This window comes from Martes martes (assembly GCF_963455335.1).
Source record: "Martes martes genome assembly, chromosome: 12".
Classification (NCBI taxonomy): domain Eukaryota; kingdom Metazoa; phylum Chordata; class Mammalia; order Carnivora; family Mustelidae; genus Martes; species Martes martes.
The window spans coordinates 35,762,604-35,781,145 of NC_137900.1; the positions used below are offsets into that span (position 1 = coordinate 35,762,604).

At 37.5% G+C, this 18,542-nt stretch overlaps 1 protein-coding gene across 3 annotated transcripts in view; it reads left to right on the forward strand.

The window, feature by feature from the left end:
* KDM4C (lysine demethylase 4C) overlaps positions 1–18,542 on the forward strand; it is a 447,232-nt gene that overhangs the window by 385,034 nt on the left and 43,656 nt on the right. For all 3 annotated transcript variants that reach the window (XM_080819441.1, XM_080819442.1, XM_080819440.1), the window contains exon 18: positions 1,391–1,576. In XM_080819441.1, coding sequence (XP_080675567.1) covers positions 1,391–1,576 — 186 coding nt within the window. The remainder of the gene's footprint in view (positions 1–1,390; positions 1,577–18,542) is intronic.

An 18,542-nucleotide genomic window follows, 5' to 3' on the forward strand; every position in this document is an offset into this window, starting at 1 on the left:
CAGAGGCAGTGGCAGTTGGTATAGATGGGCAGGGAGAGATCAGGGCAAGGTTAAGGTGCAGAATCTATAAGACTAAAGTTTCTGATCTGATATGAGGGCGAAGAAGAGTTAGAAGTTAAGTTCACATTGATTCTTACAGGTCTGTGATAAAATATTATGATTCCCAAAAGGCATTGAGTTTAAGTACCTTTTCTGTTCCGGGAAGGAAAATGTACCTATAAAAGAAGAGCAGCTGCACCAATATTTGATCAGATCGCAGACGTTTTTTATCCTTAGGAACGAAAAGTCAAGCTTTTTATCATTCTGTTTCTTCTGCTCTCCGAACCTACCCTGTGTTGTTCTACAACCATTTTTTCTAACCATCAAGTATTCACTAATTATACATTTAGTGAAGCTGTTCGATTTTTCCCGTCTTTCATAACAAATACACTGATAATGTCTAGGGCTAATTGTATGCAATTTAATTTTTAGATTGTGGTAATCATTATTGCTCTTTTTATTTTCATTCTCTCTTCACCAGGCATAGTCAGCTATAGCTACTCAACAAAATTATGCCCTTTGGGGTGATTTTCAATTTTCTCACTTTGGGAAGCGTATTTTTATGTCAGTCATGAAGGGTTCAGATTTGTATTATTAAACACTTGAGCCCCTAGTTTCCACATTGGACCATTAACATTTTGCAGTTCCTTGTAAATAGAAAACTAAGACCACCTCTGTGCTGTGGTTATTTCTGAAGACCTCATCTAATTTAGGAGAGTAGGTGCCTGTCTTCCAAACCCATATTCTATCTCTCTCTTTTTTTTTTTTTTAAGTTTTTTTTTATTTTTTTATTTATTCATTTGATGGAGAGAGATTGCAGGTAGGCTGAGAGGCAGGCAGAGAGAGAGAGAGGAGGAAGCAGGCTCCCTGCTGAGCAGAGAGCCCTATGCGGAGCTTGATCCCAGGACTCTGGGATCATGACCTGAGCTGAAGGCAGAGGCTTTAACCCACTGAGCCACCCAGGCACCCCCCATATTCTGTCTCTTGATGTACCAAAAGTCCTGCCATGCAGGAGGTAAAAAGCAACTTGAGCATTTGCAGGTGATTTATAGGAGTACCTTTGGGGTCTTTCCTCACTGTGCCTGGAGAAGCATATGCAGAAGGGTTTGGCTTTCCTAACCATAGGAAGTATTTCAACATATGTTTGGTAGTATGTGACCATATCAGTGTGTTTCATTAAAAATATACAACTTATATTGTCACAGTTGCTCTCACCACTAGGGCCCCAGAAGGATCAAGACTTGTTGACATAATCAGTTTTCTGCGTCTCCAATAGCTATTATTCTATGAAGTTTGGAAATTGTCTGAGTTACAGTTTGAATTGATGTTCTTCTTTGTTTTAACCCTCCAGAAATGCATCTTCTGCAGACACCGGGTTAAGAAGGTCTCTGGAGCCTGTATCCAGTGTTCCTATGGCCGCTGCCCAGCCTCCTTCCATGTTACGTGTGCTCATGCTGCTGGGGTGCTAATGGAGCCTGATGATTGGCCATACGTGGTGAACATCACATGCTTCCGACATAAGGTCAACCCAAGTGTGGTAAGGCCCTCCCTTCCTTCCCTGATGCCAAGACTGAATATGAGTTCCCTCCTGTACACCTCCCAGGGGTAGCATGCTCTATTCGGTAGTGTTACTCATTGTTGACGTGTCCTGGCTAGGAGTTCCTCGAGGGCAGGGATTGTACCTTATTATTTACTAGTATTTGCCTAGGACCCATCAGTGTCCTGATCCTCATACCTGTACATTCTGGCCTTTGGGTTTTATTTCATCTCTTCTAGAGGAAACAAAGAGCAGTACCACAGTAAAGGGAAGGGGGCAAGTGGTCACAAATATTTGGGGCCTTGCTGCCTGAGGTGGGATAAGCTAAGTGAGGACAATTGCAGAAAAGCAGAAATGTAGAAGAGAAGTATAGAGGTCAATTTTTTCTGCCTCTTCTATTTCACTCAGGACCAAACTTTTTTCTGGGCAAAGAGTGTTTGCAAGTAAATAACGTGTAAATTTAACTGTAAATTAGTTTACCTGTTATTGGCAAACAGAATCTTTCATTTGTTTTAAATACTTAGAAAAATTAGGACAGTGTAGAGATGGTTGATAAGCCTTTGTTACTTTTCGAGTTCACTGTAATTGTTTTTGGCTGCCAACAGGGGGCAGCTTTGCTAACTTTCTGCCCTTTGTTATCCCTGGGAGGCTTGGCCACAGACTATTTGCAGCCTAACATACTTGTCCTATGTGTCTAATAACCTCCTGTGAGCAGCCTGTCAGGTTGTCAGTCTGGGCTTAGGAAGCCATGACCATACACAACAAATCTCTTGACTTTTTTAATGATTCCAGCAATTTCCATTGGTGTCTTGGGAGATACTTGATGTTTGTGGGTTGGGACTTTGTTCAGTTGTGTGTGAATGCACAAATGTATGAGATGACATCACCAACTGCCAAATCTATTTTACTTTCCATGTTTTAGGTGACAAGTTGCATATCCATTCATGCTTTTTCCTTAGTTTCTTGAATTAATGGGCTTTTGCTAAGAATAGTATTATATATTCAGCAGAAAATACATTTTAACAACTTTTTTAAAAATTACAGTAATAACACATTGCATTACTGTGGTGCTTTGCCATTTACAATGTGCGGTCAATAGCATTACCTCATTAGATGACACATGGGAACGCATTTTGAGTTGTAAACCAGATCATGACCTCCCGAGTCAGAGTAGTTTGTGTTCACTCTTGGACTTTGCCAGCAACACATGTGCAACCTTATGCAAGTTCTAATCTCGGAGCCTCAACTTCCTTGTCTACAAACAAAGGCATGCCTATCTCACTGACTTGTTTTCAGTCCACAGAATAAGCCCTCAGAAAATGAAAGTTGTATTAATACTCTGTTTTACTACCGCTGCTGTTGCTGGCTTTGGTGCTACAATTCTCTGTGAACTGGGCCACGTGACTAGTATTATCCCTGCTTCTCGGATAAGAAACCTAAGTACTAAAAGGTTCAGTTCCTTGCCCAAGTGGGTTCAGTTAATGAGCAACAGGTGCTGGAATGTAAATGCTTTTCCAGCCCATTCTCTATTATTTGTTGAATTCCAAACTCCCAGCCTTGAATGGAGCTAGAGGTGTTCATTTGAAGCTTTGCTTAGGATCACACATTCTTATTTTAATATTCCAAAGCTCTGTGGTTACTGATGATTATATTAAAGTTGTTATTAAAGAGATCCATGTGTCTAATCAGGATATCATTCCTCCTAACTATGATGTGTGGTTCAGTCAAGTTTATGTTACTAATTGTTTCATAAATGATGATCAAAAAGAACAGCTACTCACTCTCCTCTATGGATCTACTTTAAGTTCGGTACACTTTGTCAAACATGGGGAAACCTCATATAATTTATATTAAATGGTAATTTTTCCTTATGAAGGTAAAATTTTAGTGTTCATAAATTGCCTTTGCAAAGTTCTCTAGCAGGAAGCACTGTGAATACTGAATTTCCAAAATATATTCCTGATAGCTGTTACTTATCCATTATTCTTCAGTTGGACTTCAAGTGTGGCTTCTTCCCCAAAATGTTTGACAACTAACCAGAAGGAATTCAAACGCTGGTAATGTTGGTTAAGAGCATCGTGAATTGCCCCTATTGCATTGAATATGCTTTACTTTTCAAGCATAAAAAAGTTCAAATTAATTCCAGTATTTCTTTTTGTGTAAACTGTATATGCCAGGGGTTATGCTTTCAAAAGCTGGAACTATAGTTTGGCTATATTTTCACCATACCTGATTATTTGTGGGTAGTGGGCAATTGCTGAATCATAGCAGTGAAAACTGTAAAATAAAATTCAGGCAAACCTGGCAGCCTTACCAGTCATTTTACAGAATAGAGGATGCCTGTATAATTTAGGTGAAATGAAGTTGCTTCAGTAGGATCTACATTTTTACTCACTTTAGGGTTTTTGTTTCCTTTATTCTTTTATTTCTCCCAATTATTTGTGTTTTTTTGCACCCAAAGGACTGATTTAAGGCAACTTCTACTCTTCCTTTAATGCCAAAAATATTCTAAATATACTGGATTTTCAATGTTACTGGGCTTTGAGCATAAACTCATTCTGGATAATAGTCTAAAAATCTCATCTGATTTATTATAATGCATTCTTCCATTAGACAGTAAGCATCCTTTTAATTGAAAAGGTAGTATTTAAGGGGTGGTTGGGTGACACAGTTGGTTAAACATCTGACTCTTGGTTTCAGCTCAGGTTGTGAGATTGAGCCCCAAGATGGGTTTCGCACGAGTCTTCTTGGGATTCTTTCTCTCTGTCTCTCCTGGGCACATGCTCTGTCTCTGTCACTCTCTCTCTCTCTTAAAGAAATAAATAGATCTTTTTTTTAAAAAAAAGGTAATATTTGAAAAAATGAGTAGCTTCCAAAGTCTTAAAGATACTAATATGTTACAGAAAGTGCAAAGCTAATCCCTGTTATTTTAATCTAAATTTTTATATGTATTTTTCAGTGTTTTTGTCAAGCATACTTTTTGACTGGCACCTGCTATCTTTCAAATGTAAGATTTCATTTGTGTGTGCATGTGTATGTGTGCACGTGTGTTTATGTTGTACTGTTGTGGTACCTGACCACCCGCCCTTTGCCATGATTCAGTGTGACCTATTTCCTGGCTCTATTTTGGAAGGTTCCATTGGATGTATTCCTAACCACTTATGTGGATGTTGCACAGATGTTTGTAGGAAAGGGAAAAACTGAACACAATAAATAATAAAATGATTTTGAAATTGGGAGCAAATAATGAGCTACTCATAAATTATATACTTCCTGCAAGCTACCACAAGGTCTGTGTCTTCACACCTGAGTAAACTAGGGGGTGTCCAATGGAAGAGACACCTGAATAATGGAGGGCAATGGAGGTGAGAAGATGTGCGCACAGATCTTTTTTGGGGGGGGGGAAATTACATCAACAAACCTTCATATTTGATTAGAATATTCAATATACACAGTGTTGGAACACTGGAATCACTTGCACTTTATGCATTCATTCATTGCAGTGAACAAAGCCCTTTTTAATAAAGTATCTTATATGAGATACATCATTTTTATCTCAGTGCCTTCCCCTCTTGAAAAATGTGACATTTGAGAAATTTCTTCCATAATTTTCTAAGTTTTGGCTACTAACATAGAGACAGACACCTATTCAAAAAAAGAAGAACTTTTATAGAGAAAACACCTTAGTGGACAAATTTTTTCCTACTCTTTTGTGTATTATTTTATTCAATATTATTTTAACTAGATTTTTTAAGCTAGGTCATTATTTTAGTTAGATTTTTAAGCTAGGATTAATTAATATTTTCTCTCTTTGACTAGCACTTGGCCACCCATAGAAGCTGCTTGGTATAAATTTGTTACAATTTTCTAATGCTAATGAATGGGATTAGTGGAAAAGAAAAAGAACTAATATTTGTTGAGCATCTTTATGTCAAAGGTGTGTCAGATATTTCAAATGTGCCCTTTATTTCAAGGCAGTGTTATTGATGTGGATAATGGAAGGTAGTGGTTATGTTGGCTTCTTTATTAGCACCACCTGCTCTGGAAGGTTCTCTTGTTTTTGTTGTTCTGCTCTTCTAGCAATCCTCCCTGTCTTATTCAGGCACTCATCCTTGTACTAGAACTTGAGACTTTGGCACTTACTTTTTTTTTCTCAGCCTGGGTCTCCAGGCCAGCTCCCCAGACAAGCTTCAGTACAACTCCTTCTGTGCCATCACTATGTGTGGCTCAGGACAGGGACCTATGTGCAGGATCTGGAGAAGGGCTCAGAGCAAGATAGCACATCTGGTTAATCTGTTCCTCTATAACTAACCTTTGGTGGTACCAGGGTGAAAATACCTGTCGAAACTAACCTAAAAAAAGTCTTCCCTTGGTATGTAAAAATAATTCTCACCTCACCTACATGTGGAACAATGGATGATCAAAGCACCTAAACTGTAAACCCTAGAATAGTTCTTAATCACAGGGAAATACTGTATAGCATATTATACTTCAAGTATCAGTTTTTGAAAAAAACACACAATGACAAAAAAACCTTCGAGAAATTGGAAACACATTTATATGAATTCATTAATTATAATGAATCTGCAGTATTTCAGGTTGATTGTGGATTGATAGGGAGAGACCCAACAAACACTCCCACTATAAATTTCCATTTAATTAGCCAAGAATACAGAAATGTAGAAGAAATGGTTTGACTAGAGAGGGAGGAAGTATATTCAACCTATCCTAACAAAGCTTCCCTGGGCTCTCTCTCCCTAATGCGCATATGCAGTTGCCTGTGTGTAAGATGCTGCCAGATCTGAAACAAAAGATATATCACTGTCCCACAGGTGTTTATACTTGGGACTCATTCAGGAAAACTGATTATCCATGTCTTTCATTTAGTAAAATGTTTATAGACATGAAGGGGTCCTATTTTTAAGCCAGCATCAAGGTCGAGAAGACCACATATTCTACTAGAAGAAGAGGGTCAACTCAGTTCCCAGATGGGTACCTAAGTAATATCTCCCTTCAGTGTTCTACAATTCTAGAAACCTGTTTTCCTGTAGTCTACCCCTGACTCTGGTTTATGATTTTTAATCCATTTAGTTCCAATAGGAATTTTGGGTTGAAGACCAGAATTACATTTCACCATATGTTGCATTTTACCATATGATACCCCTCAGGCCCTTGTTGGGTGGCCATAGGATTATATTTTTGTAATCAGGCACCATTTATTTAATTCACATCAGTAGGTAGGACTTTGCTTGACTGTGCTTTATATTATTTGACCCTTTTGAGCATCATTTAGGTTTATAGCTTTTGTAGATTCAATGGGTACCAATTGACTGTAATTTTCTTCTTGATGCTTCTGTCACACTTTGACCATTTGGAGCTTCTTCAAGGTGACTTTATTTTTCTAATTTAAAACCACTAGCAGACATCTTTGAAACTTTTGTTGTTTATTTCAGTAAGAAATGGCAAAATCATCTTGATTTCCTTGTTTCGAACATGGAATCAGCAACCCATCAAGGAGCCCAGGTTCTTTTTTAAAGTTGCTCTCTATTAGAAACCAAATTTGGAATGAAGGGTGTTTTTTTGTTTTTGTTTCATGTGAACACCAGCTGCTTTGGCCGCGGGGCCACATTAGTGACAGAGCAGGAAAATAATTATTTTTCAAATGATCAAGAGTTTATGTTGATATATCCAATTTTTTTCTGCCTTTAATAAGTTTATTTATATATTGTTCTAATTTATATATTAAGGGCTTATTAATACACTTCCTCCTGTTACCATTATCTGGTCTTTTTATGTCTCAGCATAGGTTGTCATACCTATATATATTATGTTGCTGATAAAAATTTTAGGGATCTTTGTTTTCTTTTTTTGTTTGAACCACCGGATCAAGTGTCATGGGATTGGTTTCAATGTTTATAGGTCTAGAATATCCCACTTTCAATCATCACCTAAACACCTCTCTTCTAAAAAGAAACAAAAACAATCTTTATCTTCCTTTAAGGAACAGTAAAGCAATGAAAATATAGGGAACTAAATATTATAATACCATTGATACCATCATTTTTAGGATATTAGAAAAATATAAAATTTTGATGTTTTGTCTAAAATTCTTTTAATTTCTCATGGGCCTGTTACTCTCTGGAGGGAGACCTTCTGACTCTCAGCTTCCTTTCATTATCATTTCAGGATAGTTCCCCAAACTTGAAAATGTTTTAAACTTTTCTGAAGAAAGGATGGGATTAGGGTAGAAACCTCATAAACTATGACCCCATTCCAAGATATTTAAATGAATGGAACCCAAGGAAAATAAGACCACTTTTTAAAGACTTTTGGTATTGGAGATAAACTATTTGATAATAGATTGGCTATGCATACTGCCTGCCTCTCTTTTCTTATCCTAGCATATATCTAGCCGCTCATAAAAAATAATCTAGGTACAAAGGTTAGTTATGGAGAACTTCAGTTAGATTGCTTTGAAACTGTTCAATTCAATATATAGGGATCCATGGAGTGTCCTGGAAATAAAAACACAATTTTTTTTTAACTTAGCCTAATATTAAACATTCCCCATGACATACCCTCATTCACACACCTTTTGTACACAAATGTACTTTTTTGAAAAAATAATGATACACATTTATTCAACATGAGTTGTGTTCTAAAGGCTTTACATGTATTACGTCATTTAATCTTCAAGGTACCATTTGTAGTAGGTACTATTGTTAACCCCTTTTTACAGTTGAGGAAACTGAGGCAAGGGGTACTTAAATTATAACTTTATATATTACATAGATAGTAAAGGGAAGAATGATCAAAACCAGACAACCTGATTCAGTGCCCAGGCTCTTAGCTACTATGCTCTATGACCATAATAAGATAGGCTAAATAAAGAGAAAGATGTTCTGAGAACTCAAAGAAGGAAGCTGCTAACTCTATTAAAGGCAGTCAGGTAGAATTCACAGAGGAAGTTACAGCTATGAGTTTTGTCTGCTCTAAGTGTGGCCTTCTAATGCCAGTGAGTTTGCCTTGGCTACAACAGGGTTGACATATCAAACTCAGCAATGGATTGAATCCATCCTTTCTTTTTCCTTTTTATTTTCCCTCCTTTAGTCTGGAGCTCAGTTCTGTAGCTCGACTCTATCCACTTTTAGTTTCTCTCCCAATCTTAAAGAAGAGAACCAGAATTTAGCTAACACTCATCTAACAATGATCTGAATGGTCTCTTCCCATCTCCCAGATCTAGGTGTCTTTGTGTTTTTTTGGCAGTAGAATTGTTTTGGTGGATGTTGTTTTTCTTATTAGAGTTTAGATATTGCTAACTCCCTCTCTGTTCAGTTACATTTGCTATGACCGACATACTCTTCTCAGACTTATGGACAATTATCTGGTGTTTGTATATGGTTTTTTATTCTACATAAGTTATTTTCCACATGCCCTGCCGACTTTGCACTGAGATTGAAAAACAGAATTCTAATCCAAGAAAAGATCTGGAGTAAAAAATTCTTAACAAGGATTAAAAAAAAAAACAACAACACTACAGTGATTCAGGCCTGAGTCTGATCAGTCTTCCTCAATCAAACATATGGTAAATAAAAGAAACCCCTTACCCTTTCATCAATAGAAATGTTTAGTTGAGATCTCAATCCATGTATCCCAGATGAGAAAGTTAACACCAGGTTTGCCTGGGAGTAGAAATATTTAGAACAGACATTTTAGAATATTTACTTTTGGAAGGAATTGTCCTCTTGTTCACTTTATCAGGTAAAACCAGTGAAGACATCATTTTTCTTAATTTTATAAAGAAAACAAAGTATGTCCTATTTCATACTTTTCTGTCCTCTATTCAATACGCCACATTTAGCTTCCTCCTCCTACTTCTGTAGCCATTTCCACAGGAAGGGTGGGGATCAGTGAGTGTAGAGCTTCTCTCTGCCATGCTTTTTGTCAGGAGAAAAAGGGGTTGAGTGGACCCACAGCAGAAGGTAGGACAGCCCTGCTATTTAGTCACTGGCCCTGGCTATGGGGCATAGAGGAAAGGTTCCACTGATACTATCCCCAGAAGCTTCCCACAGGACCTCACAGACTCTGGGCCAGAGGCTCTTGTGCCTCAGATTGAGCCGTCTTCAGCTTACTCATCTGTCCTTCCCCCTTTTCCAGATCTTTTTCCAAGTCTGGCCACTTGGGAAGGGTCTTTGCACCAGCCGCAGTTCAGGCATCATCTGCAGGCATTTTAGATACATTTCTGTTACTAATTGAAGTGCTTCAAGGGATTTTTAATCTGTGGGAAGAGAGAACAGATGCCTCCATTGCCTATTCAAGTTTTAATCAGCAGGGATACAGAAACTGATCAGAATGGGGAGACCATGCAGGCAGAGCGGAGGCTGAATGCCAGCGGTGCTTCTCTTATACATTGTTCCCTATGAGGGGCTACAGAATTGTGGCAGTGTCTGCATGGAGTTGGCTGCTGTTGGGTCTGAATAATAGTCATATTTTGTGATCATGCAGTTGCTCTGTATTAAGGATTTACATGTCCATTCTAGAAAAAAAGTTACTTTTAAGAGTCTGGGCCCTTCCATTTAAGGAAATTCTTGCAAGCAATCAGCTCTTGAATCAGATATAGGGTCAGCAAACCACATCATCCAGGAGTAGAAAGCAGAGTCAGGTCCCAGGGGGTTCAGAAAAATATCTCCTCCCCTAGAGTAGCCTTTCTCCAGACTTCTATTTCTGATCCTTTAATCTGGTTGAATAAAGGAACATTATCTCAAATGTATTTCCTGGAAATATCCAAATACACTGAAAAAAATGTTAGAACATATATTTTGTGGGACACCTTATTTATTTTGCAAATAGGCAATACTTACTCCTGAGAGCCCGAGGAGCCCCTGAAATAATTTGAAAGCCATGTGGGGGGCTGAGGCCTTACGTGTTTTTAAGGTGAGTGTTAATAGTTACCCTCTATAGAGTCTTGATTAGTAGGAGATCTCTTATCTGACAGCCTTGGTTATATTCATCTCTCTCAAAATGTGTGATAATATGTGGCTTCACAGAAAAGAATGTATTGCTGAACTTTTTATTCTGGCCTTGTAAAACTACAAATGAATACTGATTTTATTTTAAAAAATCAAGAAAGAGATGCATCTTGGTGCAGGTGTTTGGTTTTTATCACAAAAGCAGACTCAGCAGAATCCCCAGGAGAAACTTGTCATTGTTGGCTTCCTCCTTGGCTCTGTTATTCCCATCACGCTTGTACTGCATGAGGAATCTTTACCTGGCACAGTTGATACTTGCCAACTTCAGGGACTACACATACTGAGGAAATCAAGTCTTTCCAAGAACCACTTACCTGGTTTCATTTTTTGGTATAGGTAAGGTGTGTTTCCATGTAAAATGCTTGCTCACATTTTCACAGAATTGATATATCTCAGTACCCAGAAAATGTTAAGCTTTTCAACAAATTATAGTTGTTTTTTAAAAAGAAAATAATTGAAGCATGCATTATTGTCTGATAGCTTGTTAAGAAAATTAAGTAGTGACACTAATCCCATATTTTAACATTGGCATTAGAGTGAAACACCACAGATGTGGTGGAGAAATACAAATGGTATGTGTCAACAGACAGACAACAGGAAAGGGTTATTTGACATTCCCTCATCTTGTAAAGCATAAGAGACAGCGTTTCTCAATTCCTTCATGTAGAAAACAGCAATTAGATGCCAAAGTTGTAATGAAATCCATAGATACTGACAAAATGTAATGAAAGTGTATCTTTTTAAGACTATTTACTATGAACAGTAGAAATGGCAATTAAAAGAGTTCCAACATTTCTATCTAAAAATCTACTCTCTAGGTCAACATTACATATCCACTTTGAACAAACATGATGTATAAAACTCTGGATTAACTAAAAAGCCCTTGTGAGGTCTCTTGGCAGGAAGCCAGTCAGCCTGGGGTTATCCAACTTCTTTGTCCTTTTCCACAGGATGTTGGTAGCCATCTTGGGGTCTGATGATTTCACAGCTGCAAATCAGCACTTCTTTTCTTTCTAGGCAAAATTAGGTGGTTTCTTGACCCTTTCTTTTATTTCCTTTTTTTTTTTTTTTTTTAAGATTTGCTTTATTAGTTGAGAGAGGGAGAGAGCATGTGCGAGCAAGCAAGTGGGGAGAGAAAGAGAGAGAGAGTCCCATGCAGACTCTGCACCGAGCACAGAGCCCAAAGTGGGGCTTGATCCCAACCCTGAGATCACAACCTGACCTGAAACTAAGCGTGAGATGCTCAACTCACTGTGCCACTGAGGCACGCCCCCTCCTTGACCACTCTTTATCTGAAATTGGCTTGTTTTCTTTGTGAGATATCATGGATTCTCTCTATTTATCCCCCACCATGTGTAGTGGGTCTGTGAAATTTTAGAGGGCAGTATCTGAAGAAATGTAAGAAATTAGTCTTTCTACATTTTTAAATGAAGCATTATTTTAATTTTTCTCTGAGCTGTTACTGAGTTGATCTGACGTTCAGAAGCCTTTGAATGGGGCAGGAGGCAAAGGAATGAAATGCTCTTTTTTTGTGGGCATTAGACATCGTAATCAGTTACAATCAGTTACTTTCCATTTTGTTTGTCCCTCCTTGAGTACTAGATAAGGCTTTTATCTTTTATCTTTTAAGTTTGTCCCTCCTTTCCTCATATATTTCTCAGGAATTAGAAGAAAATACAAAATTTCCAAACCCTTATATTCAATATTTTCTAATTGTACCTTCATATCTGTTATTATATATCTCTGTCATGTGTTTGGAATAGACTGGTGACCTTACCAGATACTGAGAAGTAGCTTTTGCCAAGGCTGTGGGGACCACAGAGATTAACTTTAGGTGATATTTAAGAGAACATGGGGGCTACAGTTATGAAACTGGAAAGGAAAGCTTCCTGCTATGGAACCTCTCAGTTTTTTTGCTGTCCCTTCCTGCCTCCACATGAACCCCACACATTTCTCTTTCAAGCATGGTGTTAGGCACATAGATGCATTTAATTAACATTAGATAGAGAGGTAGATGGATATTTTCTTGATTAATAATGGGAAGATTTTGTGGGTTTGTCCTCTTTGGTTAACATTGGTGAGGTAGCTAGGCAGATTCTGCACTTCTGCTGTTGTGATGGGCAACATCACAACAGCTTTTCTTCAACAGTCCCTATGGCTATTTCTCCTACAATTTCAAAAGAAGGCTAGGAAGCTTCACTTTAGATCAATCTCTCACTCTCTCACTTGCTGTGTCTTTCTCTCTCTTCCCTCCTCCACCCCCCTTCTTTCTTTCTCTTCTTTTCTCTCCTCCTTTCTTCCTACCCCTCACTCATGCTCATATAACTACTGTATCTTTATAGAACCACAACTGCCTATCCCACCATAATGTTCTCTTCTATTCATGGGGACAACCCTCCTTTGTTGGGAGCAGTGTATCAAAGTAGATAAGGTGAATAAAATTTAATGTAACACCTAATATTTGTACAGTGCCTTCTGTAGTTTACTGTGCCTTTTCATACATAACTACATTATCTCATTTGGTCCTCACAGTCACAACCTCCCTGGTATTATGATTGTACACATTATATAGATGATAAAATTGCACTTCAGAGAGGTTCATCAGGTCATCAGGGTCAGAGCATATGTGACATTTCATTTAGACTGCTGTTTTGGTAGTCACTTTTCCAACTGGAGACTATGGCTTGGGTTAGTTTATATGGTGTCATTATTAACCTGGGTTTCCTTCTTGGTGGCACAGAAAAACTTTAAAACCATTTAATTAGTCTGATTTACTTTGGATTTCCTTGATAAGAACATTTTTTTTGGGCATCTATTTTTAGCTATTTTTAACCCATTCTCCAACTGTAGTTGAGAATCAAAAGTCCTTTTGGGAAGAATACCATTTAGAGATGCTTGCTTGTTTCTCTCTATTGAAAATGCCCCCTCTGAGGTAATTTTTAAGTTGTATTACCTTATAGTTGAGCCATTACTTTTCCTTCTCCTTCGCTCCAAGTTATAATTCCTCCAACATTTGGTTTTTTCTCCCCAGGATGACTTTGAGTATTTTAGTTTCTTTCCATTTTCATGTAAATTTTAGAATCAGCTTGTTAATTTCTACAACTACAGAGCCTGCTGTGAATGATTGAGATTTTGTTGTACCTGTAGTTCTCTCCACATTCCATTATTGCTACCCAAGAAGCCTGAAGAGCCCCTGAAATGTAAAAGCCCAAGGTAGAGCTTCTTGGGGCAGACTTCCAGGGACTCCCATGTTCACTAGCAATTAATGAGTTTGGACGTGACTTAGGAGTTGCTCGTGTCAAGTTCCATCATGGCAGTGGGAGACTTCCATACTCTTCCAACTCCACCAGTCTAACTGATGTGAACTTTCCTCTCTGCTGTTTTTGAAGTAAGTTGTTTACTATTCAGAATAGAAAGGAGGTGATGCCGACCTGTTGAGAGTTTCCTACATTAACAGAGTGAGCATCTAGAGATGTTTCTTCTGTCCCAGTCCTCTTCACTTACCTACCAAACAAGACCTCTGATGTGAGCTAATGACTCAAATGTAAAAGAATTAGTTTTTTCTCAGTATCTTCTATAGACATTAGAGTGAATAAAAACTTAAATCTTCTGGAAAACTGCTTACTACCATTTCCCACTATATTATATGTTTGTACTTAAAAACCCACAAGAAATAAAAGTACACGTGAACAAACACACATGTAGAAAATTAAATACTTGTGACATTTTTATGAGTCTGCATGTGCATTTTTGCCATTAGAGCAATTATTTCTTCATGAAGCCTGAGGGATTTAGGTTTTTCTGGGTAGAAGATTTTTACCTAGTGCCTGTAATTTTACAAAGAAAGCTTTCATTATACATGGTAAATTTATATGAGTGACTTCTACTGCATGAGTTTGGTAAAAGAAGAATAGTGTGTATTAATTTATTTACTCAGATCCCTCTAGGGATTTTTATAAAATGGTTTCTTAAAAAATAAAATAATAATATCTCATGGGTTATTAAATCATAGGAATTAGGGAGAAATAATTAAGTTGAGAAGGTAAAGGAGTTCCTGGAGAGAAATGGGAATGTCCTTTTTGGCCTATTCATTGGAGAAGTTACTTCTCCAGCTTTGCTGGCTCTGCATACACGATTATATTCAGATTTACACTATTTTTAACATTATTATATAGATGGAGAACACAGTCATGGATTTTCCCAAGATGACATTTCTGACCATGACTCATCTCGTCAGATGGTGGGTGACCCTTCTTCAAGGTGTATGTGCAGCTGAGACTTTGCTGGGTCTGATCAGAGAAGATCCATATTGGCAAAGCATAGGAATCTTCCTTCCTTCTGCCACACAGGACTCCTCCCTGAGCCTTTGCTTTAGAGGTCTTATGTGAACTAACTGCTCTCCGCTCTCAAAAACCCAATGGGGAGAAATGATATTGGAGAATGCAGTACACGTTCCAACCTCAGTACTTAAGTTAGGTTCTTGTGTCACTTTAGGTCACGCCAGAATTAGCCATAATGCCTCCATAATTTCACATTTCACAGGGATGCCTCCTTTGAGTTTCATTTCACTGTGTCCTTTTATCTTCAATATATACAAGCACCATTCTATAAATAATATTGTTGTAATTTTTTATAAGGTTGTTAGTGCCTTTAAATATTCCAGGTGATAAAATCTTTTTTATACTTTAGTATCAAGGAAAATTTATCTGTTAGAGGATGAGAAAAGATATATAATTGTATTCCGCCAACTCTAGCTAGAATTTAACAAGTCTGTCACTTTTGAGGCAGTGGTGGCATTAGCAGTTTCTGAAATTCTGTCCACAGTAGAAATCACATTACCATTGTAACAGATTTCAAAATATTGCTATGTTCTTCACAACTTTGAAAGTAGGATGGTAATAGTTATTAGACCTGCCACTAGATATTAGTATTTAATACATTATTAAAGAAACAAAGATATTGCACCACAAATTTGTTTTTTCAGTATTATTTCAATTAGTTTCTTCTGTAATCTTTTTGTTTTGTTTTATGCATTTAAAACCACCATTCTGAGTAGGTGCCCACAGGCTCACAAGGTAGCCAATGGTAGGAGTTCATGGCATTAATCACTGGACTCTGAGACTGCCTTCCTGACGTGTGTATATGAATGCTTCCTGTCTACCTCCAACCTGGTTCAGAAGTTCCCTGTAGTGAAGTCTGTGAAGGGTCCCTTCCTGCCTTCAACTGGGCATTCTTAATACTTTGCATTTTGGTCAACTATGTCTTTCTTTCCTACCAGCTTTTGAGAGAAGGGACTTTCTCATTCTTTTATTTAATCAGCACCTAGCAAGGTGTCTTACTTGTAAGGAGCACTCAGTAATTGCTTGTTTAAGTGCCACTTTTTTCTATGTCCATCCTTACATTGTGTTTCCTCTTTGCATCACTTGCTAGCTGATTCTTGGCTCTTTGGCTTGGAATTTATGGCCATAGTATACTTGTCAGGTAGTGGTGATTTCTTTCATCCTGTTCTGTCCCTTTCTTTCCCTATTCTTTCTTTCATTTTTTTCTTTCTTTAAATTTTTTGTAGTTAGCCTATTGGATGTTGGTGTGCCTTTGGTGAGCCAATCCAGGTATTAGGAACATCTGTTTCTCCTTAGTCGGGTTGTGATCATTGATAGTTAGCAGTCTTTTTTTTTTTTTCTCCAAGTGTGGCCATTTATTTCAACATCAGTAGAGTCTTAGGAAAGTTAGAGAGCTATGTAAGAAGGGCCTGTTTCCTTTCTAAGCCCACACCTGAAAGCAACATAGTGGGGAGAAAACTCTTCTTCATGTAAACAGTTGGATCCTGTTATTTGTGCTGCCCCTTATAGGCAACTTAGTATGATAGGAAGGACAGGTTCCAGAAAGATTTGTTGAGGGGTTTTGTTTTTGTTTTTATTTTGTTGCTATTCTTGGTTGTTAAAAATAGAACCCCAAACCTGAGAACAAACTGTGTTCATTTTACTGAAACAATATGTCTTAGGAATCAGTAATGATTATTAAGAACAAAATAAAGATGCCTTTTTGTTATATCACATTTGGCCTAAATATAAGAAATAGAAGTTAACTCAGATGAAATTTTTAAACTAAATTTATGAGTCCTTCCACTTTACAAAGTGTACATTTTAGGTCCTTCTTTTATCTTAAGTGAAAGATAAATGAGAGCATTGTCTTTTCTTATTAAATAATTTGGCTTCAGCTTTTTTTGAGCACATCAGTTAAGTAGATCTGTTATTTAAAGAATTTAGAAACTTGCAAGGACTCTTATATTTTATTATATTTAGTGTTTTCAATAATAATTAAATAAACACATAATAGAAAGTACAGAGAAGTACAAGAAAGAGCAAATAAACTGTAGTGGCTTAGAACAATGAGAATACTGTAGCTGGTGCTTCTGTAGGTCATACATTTAGGTTGGGCTCAGCTGGGTGGTTCTTTCCTTCCAGGCAGACTGCCTCATTCATCTATGTTCAGCTGTAGAACTGCTTACCATTTTCTATCTGAGTTCATGTCTAGGGCCCCAGATGTGACTTCTGGTCCATGTGATCCCTCATCTGTCAGTAGGATAATTGAGTTTGTTCAAATGACAGCAGAAGGGTGCAAGGCTTCTTGAGCAAAGGCATTGGATTGGCATATTTCTGTTGTATTCTTTTGGCCTAGGTAGGCCAGGTTACAAGACGAACCCAGATTTGAGGGGTGAGGAAATAGAGTCCAGCTCTTGATAGAAGGAGCTTCAAGGTCTCATTGTAGCAGATGCAAAAACAAGAAGGAGTAAAGATTATGGGTATTTTTGCAATTTACCACAGTGTGTATATGTGTGTTACATGTACATATGGAAAAATGGACTATATGTGCAATTAAATATTCTACATTTTTCATATCCAGATAGACTCCAAATCCTAGTTGCTAGTTGAATTGAGTATACCGAGGAGATTAAATTATTTCTTACCTGAGAAATTTCTCAATGTGTATGTAGAACAAAGGAGGTACTCAGTAAATCAGAAAAGAAAGGAAAAGAAAATGTGACTTCTTTAGGCAAGTGTGTGAATTCCATTAGGTCCACTTCCTGGTAGGTTTTATTTCTCCTCTGATTTTTGTCAATGTTTATTCTGATGGTTGATGATACCAGGACACTCAAGATAGAAGAGTGCCTGCCTCTGAGCCCCATGTTAGCTTCTCAACATCTCTAAGATCTTAGAAAAGTCCTTGACTGTGTACCTCAGCTTCTTCATCTATTTAATGAAAATAACAACTATGTCACAGCGTTATTGGGAGAATTTAATTAACTCAGGTATATGGATGTGTGTTGGTAACTCTACATATGTAATTGTGCCCCCAAAACTCTGATGCTTTTGTGAAATGTCTGTAACATTTTCCTACTTAACATTTTTCCCCCATCCGCAGCATTTCAAAGTGCCTCTATCTTTCTTTAAAAGAAGTTGTGCTTTTTTTCTCCCTTAAACCACTCTTCATTTCTGCTTAGTGCATGTTAAAGGAAATTTAACTTCCACAGCCTTAGCCTGTGTACTAATCTTCAAAATACCATAGTCATTTTTATAATCTGATGGAACCTCTTGCATAACGTCTGTCGTCTTTGATCAGAAATGACAATGTTAACGTCAATAGATTCTTGGGCTTTTCTGACAGGAAATATTTTTGAGAATGTATAATCAGTTATGGGTATGCTTGTCAATAAATTTTCCCTGCAAAAATAAATCAGAAATCCTATCAAAATAGCATTATGGAAAAAAATCTGTTTTCCTTAGTACTCCCCATGAAATGTCATGCCTGAAACTCATGGAAATTTTTATTTAGATGAAGGCATTTAATTTGTGTGTTGACCATCTTCCTAGCCAGCTAGTTTGCATAAATTTCAGGTCCTATGTAAGAAAAAGGTGGTTATTATCTAGAGTCAGCCT